The sequence below is a fragment of the Diabrotica virgifera genome, chromosome 5, assembly GCF_917563875.1.
Source record: "Diabrotica virgifera virgifera chromosome 5, PGI_DIABVI_V3a".
In the NCBI taxonomy this organism is placed as follows: domain Eukaryota; kingdom Metazoa; phylum Arthropoda; class Insecta; order Coleoptera; family Chrysomelidae; genus Diabrotica; species Diabrotica virgifera.
Genome location: NC_065447.1, coordinates 26,549,218 through 26,562,953, shown reverse-complemented (window position 1 = coordinate 26,562,953; position 13,736 = coordinate 26,549,218). Strand labels below are relative to the sequence as shown.

Genomic DNA, 13,736 nt, shown 5'->3' with positions numbered 1-13,736 from the left:
GGATGTACTGGGAATTCTCTTATTGAGGTATCCGTTGGTGTGCTGGAAATTTGGGGCACGTAAAGATTTGTCTTGGAAAATCCTCTAGAGATTAATTCGATGTTTATTAATGGCCAGGCTGAGAGTCGTGTAATAGACCCTTTTGTATGTTAAAGGTAAGCTGAAGTCATTTTTGTTCAGTTTATTGGTTCTCAGGTTTAAGAAGTTAGTTCAGTTATTTTTATTTTCTTTTTCTTTTGCTAGGGTGTTCCGGTATTCAGTAATTGTATGTAATTATCGATCCTGAGGCTTTAAAGAAGTAATAGAAGTACATTTATTTACCAGATTTACATTTATTCAGTATATTGGAAATAATACTTTTGGCAGATTTATTTAGAAGTTCGATATTTGACGTTTAACCTTTTGACATTTTGACAAAATTTAAGGAAGATGGCAGTGTGTTTATCCAGGCAAATGATTTTTTCATTGAAGAAAATAAGGCCGGTAATAGATTTTATTTTATTTTATGGGAGAAAACAAGAAAGAACAAGGTACAATTTAGATTGGGTTAATGGGTCTAAAAAGGGGACTAAAATACAATGATTTTTATATTTATGTGAAGGAAACAGCTGGTTCTGGTTTATTTTTTTTTAATTAATTACTTACTTTTGTTCTTATACACTATTGAAATCAAAATTAATATTTGTATGTAAAAAGGGACTTAAAATTTTGTTGACATTATATTCTCTATAGTTATCTAGTGTTTTATTTGAACTGTCATGTCTCATGCTCATCTAAATCAAACCAACTAATAATATAAAAATAATTCCGACTGAGAAATAGCTGTGGTAGGTGGCACCCTACATCCGACGCCCTGAAGGACACTAAGGATTATGAGAAAGAAGAAGAAGAAGAAGCATATGGTGTAGAGTTGTAGAGGGTGGCGTTTAGAATTTTAGGGCGATTTTCTGTCGAGTAGTAATAACAATAAGAAGATCCAATTTGTTGACGCCCTGTGTATCTATGCGCCATGCAGTGGCGGCTTTTCTTTATGTGCTGCTGAGCTGCAGAACTACCAAACAACCATAGCAAATCTTAATTATTAAAGAATAATTAATATAGTTTTATTTCAAATCTGCCATATTATCATATTAAACATCAACTGTTAATAATAATTCACCAACAACGATGATTAATATTATTTTTTTTTACGTATTTACTCCTCTAGTGAAACCGTATAATTTTTTTACGTATTTGGTGCTCCAGTGAAGCAATCTTTTTACGTATTTGCTGCTCCAGTGAAGCCGCGTCGATAACAACCGAAACACTGGCAGCGGTAAAATGCATTTATTAGGCAAACGGCGATCTTAGCCGATGTGCTTCGGCAATCGGCTGATTAACGGCCTCGGAAATGTGTTTGCGAGCTGCAATTCACGACAGTTATTCGTGACCGTTGCATCTGTGCCGTGTTTAGAAATTCTTAGGTTACAATTTTGTTTAATTTGTTTTGTTCGAGCGTGTTTAAAACAATGGAGTTTCAATTTAAATTAGGTGTAAATAAATTTCAAAAACTTCACTATCAACAACAGTTGTGATGTTATTATAAACAATGCAAAAGAACGGTTTGCATATACAAATCATCTAGTTGCCGCAACACTTTTATCTTCAGAACATTTCGAAAAATATAATAATAAGTTTCCTGAAAATGAATTGGATTTAACTTGTACAGCTTATAACTTCTTTGATAAAAACCGTTTGCGAACAGAACTGTCAGATTTGTATTCCAATATCGAGTGTAGAACATTAAAAGGTGCAGTGCCTTTACTAAAATTTATAATTTCTAATAATTTAGAGGACACATTAACAGAAACCAAAAAGTTGATACAAATTCTGGTGACTACGCCAATGACCACAGCAGAAGCTGAACGTAGTTTTTCAACTTTAAAACGGATCAAAACATTTTTAAGAAATTCAATGCGCGAAGACAGATTAACAGCCCTTTCCACACTCTCGATAGAAAAAAAGTTCATCGCTTCAATACCGAACTTTAACGATAAAGTAATCGAAAAGTTTGCGACAAAAAAGGACCGGCGTATTAATTTCCAATTTAGAAAAATGCAATAAATGTAAGTTAATCAGATTTTTATAGCATGTCGTTATTAGTTACTATTAATTAGTATTAAAGCTAATTTTATTGTTTTTGTTTTCGTATGTTATTCTATTTCTATTATTTTATATTGGCCGTGGTTCATGCAGCACACCCTATAGCAGATGTCACGAGCCGCCACTGGCGCCATGTATTAATTTTATGTCAAGATCTAAAGAAATCTTTTAAAAATTGCATTAATAGTGCTTGAACAGCGGATTGGCGATTGCGGAAAAGGAAACACAAGTCTGCATTTTTAACACAAAATAAAAAAATGTTCCTCAGAAAATCAAACTATGCAGTGCAGATATTGCAGTAAATAATTCAGTCTAATATTAAAGCATTAAATTAGACCACACGTTGTCATGGATCTTCTTCTTTATGTGCCTTGTATAATACTCTATATGGTGGAAAATGTCTGATATAATACATAAATATAATTTAAATATAGAAAAGTACGAGATTTTAAAGCTGACAGCCAAAGTGTGACGTCCCGACTGTCATATTGTTATTACCACTTTGTAAACAAAGGTTGAAAAGCCAGGGTTTGTCTAATCTCAAGCCCTTTTAATTGTTATTTGAAATTTTGCTTCCTCGGCTGCTTTTTCTGCTTACCACTATAATTCGGTCTTAAATTTCTATGAAATATAGTTTTTTAGTGATATTCACAAAGTAAAGGTTAGGAACTTTTGTGAACCATTGTATTTTGTATAAGCTTGTTCAATTGAAACATATCTTTAGTCAGGTTAGCTCTGGAAACAACTGCAATTACTCAACTGACGTTCTGATATGTTAGTTATGGTTTGTACAAGTTACACTGATCAGTTCTTATTTTACCTAAAATAACATTTTCGTGAGTGAAATCCCCTTCTGTTTGTGCAAATTTATATAAACAATATAGACTCGAAATTAACCAAGCCTTAAACCCCGGCAACACTGTTTATTAAATTAAAATTGATAGAATCCCTACATTATTCCAATCCTGTAGCCTTCATTTGCATGTTTTGTTAGATTTGATAGTTAACAATAATTGATGTTATTCGCTTTTGTTTGTTTTGATCCCTTCAATGTATGTAGATATATTATAATAGTTCGACAGCCTTTCTTCGGCCTAACAGACAGTAAAACAATGATAGTCTGATTCATTTATGGGAACAAAACAAACATAATGTGTTGGATATTATGGATGATTTTATTTAGTATATTAGCCATTTTATTTAGTTGAGTATATTAACATCCCCCAACAGCCATTTTTTAACTGTCTGTCATCATGCGAATCATAATATTTTTGTTTGTGAATATACTGATTCTTTATTGTATCCGACTAAAAATTCCTTCTATCTCTCTTTCAAAAGTTTATTTTCAATTTGTGCACCTTAAAAAAATAAATATCGTACAACTTACTTTAGCTATTAAAAGAAACGTAAACAGATATTTTTAAATGTATACTTACATAACTCTTCCCTATCTAGAGATCTAACACCACCTCCAAACAGTCCTTTGAAAAATCCTTCTTTGGGTGGCTCTGGCATTTCCATCGGTAGGAAAAGTTCACCAATCATTTCTGTTAGGTTTGAGCTAAAACGAACATTAAAACAATATTTACAAATAGACGAGACATCAAGAACGAAAAATATAGACGTTATATTGTTTTTTTTTATAAATTTTTGTATCAAACTAAGATAGGAAAGTATCGAAATTTAATAATTTTTCTGCTTTAGATATTTGGGTATAAAGCCTGTTGTAATTTTCCGCCATGAAAATTATACTATCAAGCATTTAAAAATCAAGTATAACAACCAGAGTAGTTGAAGAAACTATTTAACGCATTAAGAGCTAATCCATGTCTATTCTGGGTACACTGAAGTTACAGCGCATGCCCTACGTGGCAAATGTGAACTATATTATATTCATCATAATTGAGGCTATGAGAGCAAGAGTGGGCTAACCCCAAATATTGAATAATGGATTTACATGAACCAAGAATATATGTGTTTTTTTATATGTATAAAATTAAAAAATTTGTACAACTTGTATAAAATTAAAAAATGATGCCAAAAGGTATTCATTGTTTACAAATCATTAACTAATAACAAAAAACTGGAAGATCGTGCAGTATATTTAACAAAAATATAAAAACTTAAGCTTTTTTGTGGATTAAACCGCTTTTGCATCAGAGAGCCCTTAAAAATTTTGATAGGAATGTGGATTAGACCTTGAGTACAATACAATTAAACAATATCATTCTTAAACAAAATGTTGAAAATATGCTTTAATAAAACACAAAGTAACAAAAATACTTAATCTTCATCGTTAATGAACTCTTTTTCTTGCTGTATAGCGGATCTTATTGTTCTGGTGCTTGTGTAAAATCAATGATGTATTGGGGGTATAAATGAAAGTAATTCCAAAAGATCTTTTTTTTTGTTGCTTCGGTTGTTGGATGTACGTCGGGATAAAGATAATCTAACTGACATAGAACATCCTCATTTACAGCCCCCAAAAGAAGTATTTTTCTCTCAAAGATGCCAAGTAGTATCCTAGACATATTATTAAGGACGCGCCATTGAGGGATCATTATCTCAATGATAACCATCAAGCATATCAAGAAGGAAACTCAACAGAAACTCCATTAATAATGGAGAGGTTTCATTAACTCCCTTTCTCCTCTGTAACCAATCCGAACACTATTGTTTGCGTTTATTTAATTTGTTTTTCCTTTTATCAAAAATTACAAAAAATAAGGAGAGAAGGAGCCTATCATCAAAAAACACTGGAAGATGTAGTTCAGAAAATCAGTCACTCTATTAATAATGGAGAGATTTCACCGCCTTTCTCCTTTGCAACCATTCCGTACACTATTGATTGCATTTCTTGATCCAGAAAGAATCCATGGTGAACTGACAAACTTCACAAGTATACATGAAGAGTGTGTATGCTCCCAATATCAGACAGACGTAACTGTTCAAGCATACCTGATACTGCTGTGGCGGATCCAGGGAAGGGCGATGGGGACGATCGCCCCCCCCCTCTCAAGACAAGTTCTATATAAAGATTATAATAAAAACATTCATTTATTATGGGCTGAATATAGTAGAATCCTTTTTGTTTTCTATATTCGTCGTCTGCTGTCTTATAAATTGTAAAAGTCGCAGATTAAGGATGTACCAGAAAAAACTTCCAACAAGAAAAGTTTTAGATTTAAATAACTATTTACCATTTTAATTTTTATTATAATGGTGAATTCTGCATCTGAGACTTTTCAGTTTATTCATTTATTTTTCATAGAAATTTAGACAATCGGCCCCCCCTCTTGACGATGATGGATCCTGCTGAATCCGCCACTGCCTGATAGTGTATGGTCGGCTTAATATTTTAGACAATTTTTTGTACCGGGTGTCCCAATAAGAATGGCTCTCGGCCATATCTCAGGACCCGTTTATAGTACAACTTTGGGAAAAAAATTTATAACAAAAGTTGCCTCGAGAAAAACCTGGAAATTATTTTCATAATTGTAAGTCCACCGCTAGAGGGCGTAATTGAATATCAAAAATTAAAAAATCGAAATTTTACAAAATTTGCCCAATGAAAGGGCACTGGAAATCCGATCATCGTATTCTTCATAAAATTCAGCGCATATTTTATTTCACAAGTTTAAGTCTACCTGTGCAAATAAGAGGTGGGAGTGAGTGGGAACATCGTTATGAAAAAATCGCTGTAGTCCGATTCTGCTTAATCGATTTTTGCAAACTTGGTCTTGTTGAAAACAGCTCTTTTTCGTCATTGTAATACCTAGTTATAATTTGGAAACAGCCTATTACGTAATATGCCGGCTAGGAGGCGCTATTTATTTTTTTCTAGAAATCTAGTTTTCTTTGGAAAATATTAAATGCAAGTATGTATTTTTTTCCCTATATTACAAAATTAGACCAAATTAGCAACAGAATACCGAAAACCGCATCTCGATACCTTTTTTCTATCTCGAGATATCTTAAGAAACGTGTAAATTTTAAACATAACTGTTGCTGTCATATAAGTGGAAATATATAGAAGCAAGTAGTGTGCTATGGAAAAAACAAAGAAAAATTTTCCAGTTGTCACCGTATATAATAAATTTATTTTAATTTAATTTTCAGTTTAATTGTATTTTAATTTAAATATTAAACTAATTTTAATACTTAAATATTACCAAAAATTAAAAATAACGTTAATACGTAGAATCGTAGAAAATCTAAAAACGTCAGATTTTCTACCCAATTTTAATAGAAGTGTAACTTCTAACGTGCGTACAAAGTATACAAAAATTCTATTTTTCTATATTAATAAGTCCAAAAATATATATAAAAACTATTTAATTTAAAAAGTTAGTACAACTATAAACCCACTTTTGTCTCTGTTAACAATAAAGACAACTACTTAGTGACGACCTAAATGTTCAAATTGCTGCTCATCATTTTCGATGCAAATATTTACTCTTTCAAGAGTAGATTTTCCTTAACTTAGTTTACCGGTGACAATAACAGTTATGTATTTATCTTAGGATAGGATATAGTAGGTATGTATTTATCTTAGTATAGGAATAGGATAATTAGTATTAAAAATGATGAAATAAAAATTAAAAATTTGTGTAGAAAATCTGACGTTTTTACATCTTCTACGATTTATCGAAAGAAAATCAAATGCGCGGGGGCAACAATTCATAAAAATTTACATATTAACGCTGTTTCTAAGTATTGGTATTATTTTAAGTATTAAAATTAGTGTAATATTTAAATAAAAATAAAATTAAACTGTTTAAAATACATTTATTTCGTTAAAATCATAATAATAGAAGTATAACTTCTTACGCGCGTACAAAGTACACACACTCATTTTTTGTTATATTTTATAGTGTTATTGTTGTTTTGATTTATTATATACGGTGACATCTGGACAATGTTCCTTTGTTTTTTTCCATAGCACACTACAGTAGAACGTCAATAATCCGGATTAATTGGGACCGGACCCCATCCGGATTATCAAATTATCCGGATTATCGAAATTACCTCAAAAAGGCCAGTATACACATTAAAGTATAACAAACGTTTTAAAATTTTATGTTTTCTCTTGTACAGTAAAGTGTCTAGAGCTGAAATTAATCAAAACATTTTTTTATGTTTAAAGACTGTATTCTAATTAAGTTATAATAGCACCATGTGTACAGTAAAAACATCAGACACTCTTTGGGCTTTTAAAAAAATGTGTAAAATATTTTTGAACTGCGGTAGAGGTTCGTTTTTCGCAACGAAGTTCGTAATTTATTTTAAAAGAATCAGATATTTTTGCTAGATACAAATCCGGATTATTGACGGTCCGGATTTTTGACGTCCGGATTATCGACGTTCTACTGTACTTGTTTCTATATATTTCCACTTATATGACAGCAACAGTTATGTTTAAAATTTACACGTTTCTTAAGATATCTCGAGATAGAAAAAAGGTATCGACACGCGGTTTTCGGTATTCTGTTGCTAATTTAGTCTAATTTTATAATACAGGAAAAAAATACATACTTGTATTTAATATTTTCCAAAGAAAACTAAATTTCCAAAAAAAAATAAAGAGCCGGCATATAACGTAATCGGCTGTTTCCAAATTATAACTATTACATTGACGAAAAAGAGCTGTTTTCAACAACGTCAAGTTTGCAAAAATCGATTAAGCAGAACCGGACTTACAGCGATTTTTTCATAACAAGGTTCCCACTTACCCCCACCTCTTACTTGCACAGGTAGACTTAAACTTTTGAAATAAAATATACGCAGAATTGTATGAAGAATACGATGATCAGATTTCCAGTGCCGTTTCATTAGGCAAATTTTGTAAAATTTCGTTTTTTTAATTTTTGATATTCAATTACGCCCTCTAGCGGTGGACTTACAATTATGATAATAATTTCCAGGCTTTTCTCGAGGCAACTTTTGTTATAAAATTTTTTTTCCCAAAGCTGTAGTATAAACGGTTCCTGAGATATGGCCGAGAGCCATTCTTATTGGGACACCTGGTACAGTGGAACCCCGTTAACTCGGATTAATCGGGACCGCGGCCGATCCGGGTTATCGAAAATCCGGGTTAGCCGGAGAAAATGGTAAAAATTAATAAAATATGGTATGCTTACAGATAAACTCCGTTATAATTGTCACACAGACACTGGTAAACCACGTTCGCATTCCACACAAAACCACACATACAAAGCGTCGTCACGAGTCTCATTCTTAGCTTTATTAGCTTTGCACCGATTGTCCAAACTGTCTTTTGTTATCATTTTGAAAAAAAATTCTTCGATTTTAGTTCTATTTTTCTTCCAATCCGATACTGTAGATGTACCGACACCATATAATGCTGCAAGATTCACCTTTATCAATTCTACTTAATGCTTCTAGTTTCTTTTCCATTGTCACTACAACATTTTTACGTTTTGTTGCCCTTATAGACAAAAAACACGCACACAAAATCTGAATAGATTTACGAACGATTACAGAACGGAAGCGAACAATACGACTTTACTACACACAATACCGTCTCTGATGTTATGTTATTTAATAACAGTGATGACTAAGACCATTGTTAAAAAAAGAATTTTAATTGTCTTTTCTAAACAAAGCTAAGACAGTTTCAAATAAATAAAGGATAATACAGGTGCCTGTTGTTTTCGATAACACGACAATGAATGTGGTGTGCCATGAGTCATTTCTACTATGGTATATGTAGTTCAAATTACACAAATACCCATTATCTCTCAAATATTATATTACATTACATTTTTATTGTTGAAATGTTTGTCTGATAAAAATCGGTCCGGGTTAGCCGGAGTTCCGGGTTATCGGGGGCCGACTTATCGGGGTTCCACTGTACAAATATAAATCACACTTACCAAAATTCCGCGCATAAGGTGAACTTTTGTAGCTCTGAAGGTGACGCAAGGTATAAACCATGACCTCTGTTACTGAAGTTGAAGGTTCTGGTGATTCTAAAAAATAAATTACTATTATAGTAGTGGAAACGAACAGTGCTGAATGTTTTATTTTAATGTATGTAATAGTAAAAAAGTGTACCGAAAACAAAGAAATAATTTTCGGTTCTATATTTTTTATTAAAAAACAATGCTATTACTGTATTTTTATGATATAAGTAAATGAAGGTACTTTTGGTCCTTTTTATTCTTATTCTTAACAATTGTTTGTGTATCACCCTTAACATCCGTATCTTATGCAGTATCTAGTGTGCTTATTTATATATTTTTATTTCTTGAGTGTATTCTATGTTTCAGTGTATTCTGTGTTTATTCAGAAAGTATCTTCCAGGAAGCTCTTGAGGAATGCGAAAGCGGCATCAAAGTGAATGGTACCTGGGTCAATAATATACGATATGCGGATGATTCGGTCTTAATAGCAGACAATATAGAAGATCTCCAAAACCTTCTTAATAAAATTGGAGAGCATAGCGAGAACATGGGACTTAGCATCAATATAAAAAAGACAAAGTTCCTTATAATCAGCCGTCAATTATGTCAACATCAAAATGCAAGACTAGCATATAACAACCAAGATGTAGAGCGCGTAAGAAAGTTTAAGTACCTGGGAACCTGGCTATGTGAAGACTGGATGTCGGATATGGAAATTAAATGTCGGATAGAAAGAGCCAGAAGTGCATTCATGAAATTCAGAAACGTCTTTACGAACTCTGACTTTGACCTAAACCTAAGATTAAGATTCACAAAATGCTATATTTGGTCGGTGCTCCTATATGGCATGGAAGGATGGACTTTAAAAATAAACACAATAAATAAGCTAGAGGCATTTGAGATGTGGATCTATCGACGAATCCTTAAAGTTCCCTGGACCGCAAGAATAACAAATGAAGAAATCCTGAGAAGAATTGGTACAGAACGACAACTGATGTGCACAATTAAACAGAGAAAAACGGCATACCTGGGACACATAATTAGAAATGAAAGATATCAGTTTCTGCAAACCTTAATTGAAGGAAAGATCGAAGGAAGAAGGGGAGTGGGCAGGAAGAAAATGTCATGGCTCCGTAATGTCAAACAATGGACAGGACTAAAAAACATAGGAGACCTAATACCTACTGCAAGGGATAGAGAAAAATGGTCAAACGTGATCGCGAACATCCATTAGTGGATTGCATAAGAAGAAGAAGAATTCTATGTTTAAAACAACACGAAAACAATATTCATGTTAAAAAAGGCAATTTATGTTTTATTTCGATTCAGAGGCAAGGTATAATCTGCAGACAGCGTTGTTTCTGGTATCACCGTCGTCAGTACAGATGCCTACCCGCCTCTGAATCAACACAAAACAGAATTACCTATTTAAGGGGAATATCTAAAGATAAATCGAAACCCCTTTTAAAGACGCTGCGACATCTAGTAAATAAAATAAAATAGAAAGTAGGAAGGTCTCAGATATCTCTCATATCGTATCATATCTCAGATATCTGAGACCTTCCTACTTTCTATGCTATTTAATAGAATAAATATATGAGCGAATTAAGCTCAAGCATATTCGGTGCTACTTCGGTATGCGGTCTACGGCAGAGTTTCTAGTTTGGTATGCGGTCTACCGTCTGATATGCGATCTACGGCAGTTTAGCTGATTCGGCATGCGGTCTACGTACAAAAACAAATTAGAGAAACTATTGCAAACTTTTTATTTATTATTTATATATTATTTTATTTATTACAAACTATTACAAACAAATTTATTATATTACTTAAAAGTTAAATAATCTTTGAAAAACTTATTTGTAGGGTCAACTGACAATACATAAACATTTTAAATGGTTTATACATATACATCTCTAACATCGTGCAGAAAAGCGATAAACTTATCTTCTACATTCCTTCGTAGAAACTTCCACGCAACATAATCCAAATGGGACTGCAAAGTACTGACAGGAACACCTCTCATTTTTTTCAAAATCGTAATTTTACCCTCCAACCAGGATCTTTCTATCCCTTGCGTATGTGCTCCTGTTTGTGGGTCGACATAATTTTCCTGGTGGTTAACGGTTGAGTGCACGTAGCCTAATTGGCGCAAATTGCCGTATGCTGGCCATTCGCCCCATAAGCGTAACCAGGATGATCCTAAGGGGGGGGTTACAACTACCTGAAAGGGGGGGGTTACAACTACTGGAAGGTCTCTGAGGGCTATGGTGTTAAGCGTATAGAGCTCAAAGTACATCCCAATGGGGGGGGGGGTTACAACCCCCAAAACCCCCCCCTGGTTACGCCTATGATTCGCCCGAGTGAATTACTGACCCAGCTTCAACTTCCCTTTGTATGATGGGAACTAGGGTCGCTCTGTCTCTTCGCTCAACATAAAAATATCGGACCTCCTCTTTACTCTTTAATCCGAAGACCCACGGACCGTCAATTCGGCGTCCATGATTCCGATTATTTTCCGCTTCAGCATCGCTGTCTTCTGATTCTGCTGGATGGTCTCCATTTAATATTCGTCCTCTGTTGTATTTCCTTCTGCCCGCAAATCTGGCTTCGTCAATTTGGATTGGGTCTTCTTCCGTACCTCGAAGCTGTCCACGGCGATTCACTGACATCATAGAGGAACAGACTTCTCGACACATGCTGTACCAGTCCCCTATAGCTTCACTTCCTCTCCCCGTTACTTTCATTATTGTGTCAAAATCGAGTTCCAAAATGAACATGAACATCAATTCCAAAATTTGACATAAAGTTAACTTGCAGTAATTTTTCCATTTAAGTCGGTGAAATGGAAAAAACGGTTGCCATGCCTAACTGATCTTGTGGTCTGGCATCCTCTCCTTGGACAGCGAAGAACTGGTCTATATTCACCACCCCGATCTCGTTTCCGCTTTTCTTCCATTTCTGCCCCACATCGGTGGCACGGCTCAGCGTCTTCAACATTTTGTAATAAACCGTTCGCTCGTAGAAATGCTACTGCCTCTGCTTCGCTCGAAATGACAGTTTGATAAAACTCTTTTAGCAACATTTTGTTTGCAACTAAATCAATCTTCATTTTGGGGCTCATTTTATACCAAAATAGGTCATTAAAGGTTTTAGTATAAGCACTACGTAATTGACCAATAATGAGTTCGTCATAATTTCCCTAATTTGTTTTTGCATTCCTAATTGAGCAGTAATGAGTTTATTTCAAAGATTATTTACGTTTTAAGTAATATAATGAAATAGTAATGAGTTTGTCATAATTTCCCTAATTTGTTTTTGCACTCCTAATTAAGTAGTAATGACTTTATTTCAAAGATTATTTAACTTTTAAGTAATATAATAAAATAGTAATGTTTGTAATAGTTTCTCTAATTTGTTTTTGTACGTAGACCGCATGCCGAATCAGCTAAATTGCCGTAGACCACATATTAGACGGTAGACCGCATACCGAAGTGGCACCGCATATTCTGTGTATACCCCACAAAATACATAAAACAGCCTTCTCCATTATGTCTGATTCCTAAATTTTCTAAATAATAGCAAGGTTAGTACTTTTAGTTGGTATTTTAGGTTAGTATTAGCAGCTGTTAGATTAGTATTTTTTGCATGAACTAAATTCAATGACCATCTCCAAATTTTAAATTAAGGAATACTACATGAAGTAAATCCGTTAAACAAAGGTGGGTACAAGGATTGAAACGTATTCTGTTTAGCATCGTCTGAAAACCTTTATCCACTTAAACTATCAGTAGCACTAAAACTGTGCGTTGCGTTGGTATGTTTTCCTTAATACAGTAACATAATATATCAAAAAGATATATTCAACAGATACGCCTGTAGACGTACATATTCTTAATAAATTGGAAAGGAAAAGGGATTCGCAAAACCTTTTAATAATCAATAAGTGTTGTTCCTCTTATATTAGGCTAAACAATACGTGTCTTATGGGACTTAGGTGGCACTATAATTTTGCAGTTTTCGATACACTTTTTAATGAAGGACAACACAAATAGATACCATAGATAGCATGAATAGGCATGCCTATTTGACAGACATAGTGTGATGATACCTCTTATTAAGAGCAAACGCTATCTATAGTCAACAAAAGAGTCATGGGTAGCAAAATAGTAATTAGAGCTAATAGTTGCGAGCAAAAGTATATATCACTATACTAATTGCAGCGATGGATTTGATACCAAACCTGCCTCATCTTGACCTGGTAGTAAAGGGAGAGGTGAAGCTAGCGCACTGGAAATCGCGATTTGTGTAAGTATGAATAAAATTATTTGGATCAAATGGTTATGTAAGTGTCTAGAATGCGATCAAGGATTCTGCCATAGAGATTAATAGTGAGCATCTTTATGACAGTACATTTTACATTTAACATAACCTTCTCCATTAAGTTGTCGAGGGATCTATCATCAAGGAGGTCTATAGTATACAAATATATCCAGCAGGAACTGTTACTGTTAGTAACTATCAAGAAAAACTTTCCTTTAGTTCAGTAACATAGCACAGACGTCAGTTGACTGAACAACCAGTTGCTTTTATCCAACCAAGCACTACCTGGTAAATAAATCTCAAGTCAACTTCTTATTTCCTCTTTTAATGAATCTGTTTATAAAT

General features: G+C 33.7%; 1 protein-coding gene across 1 annotated transcript in view; it reads right to left on the bottom strand.

The window, feature by feature from the left end:
* Positions 1-13,736, bottom strand: part of LOC114325993 (syntaxin-binding protein 5) — a 307,868-nt gene that overhangs the window by 7,186 nt on the left and 286,946 nt on the right. Inside the window, exons 17-18 of the mRNA XM_050652347.1 lie at positions 9,039-9,134; positions 3,579-3,703 (exon numbers count right to left, since the gene is read on the bottom strand). Of these exons, the coding sequence (XP_050508304.1) occupies positions 3,579-3,703; positions 9,039-9,134 (221 nt within the window). The remainder of the gene's footprint in view (positions 1-3,578; positions 3,704-9,038; positions 9,135-13,736) is intronic.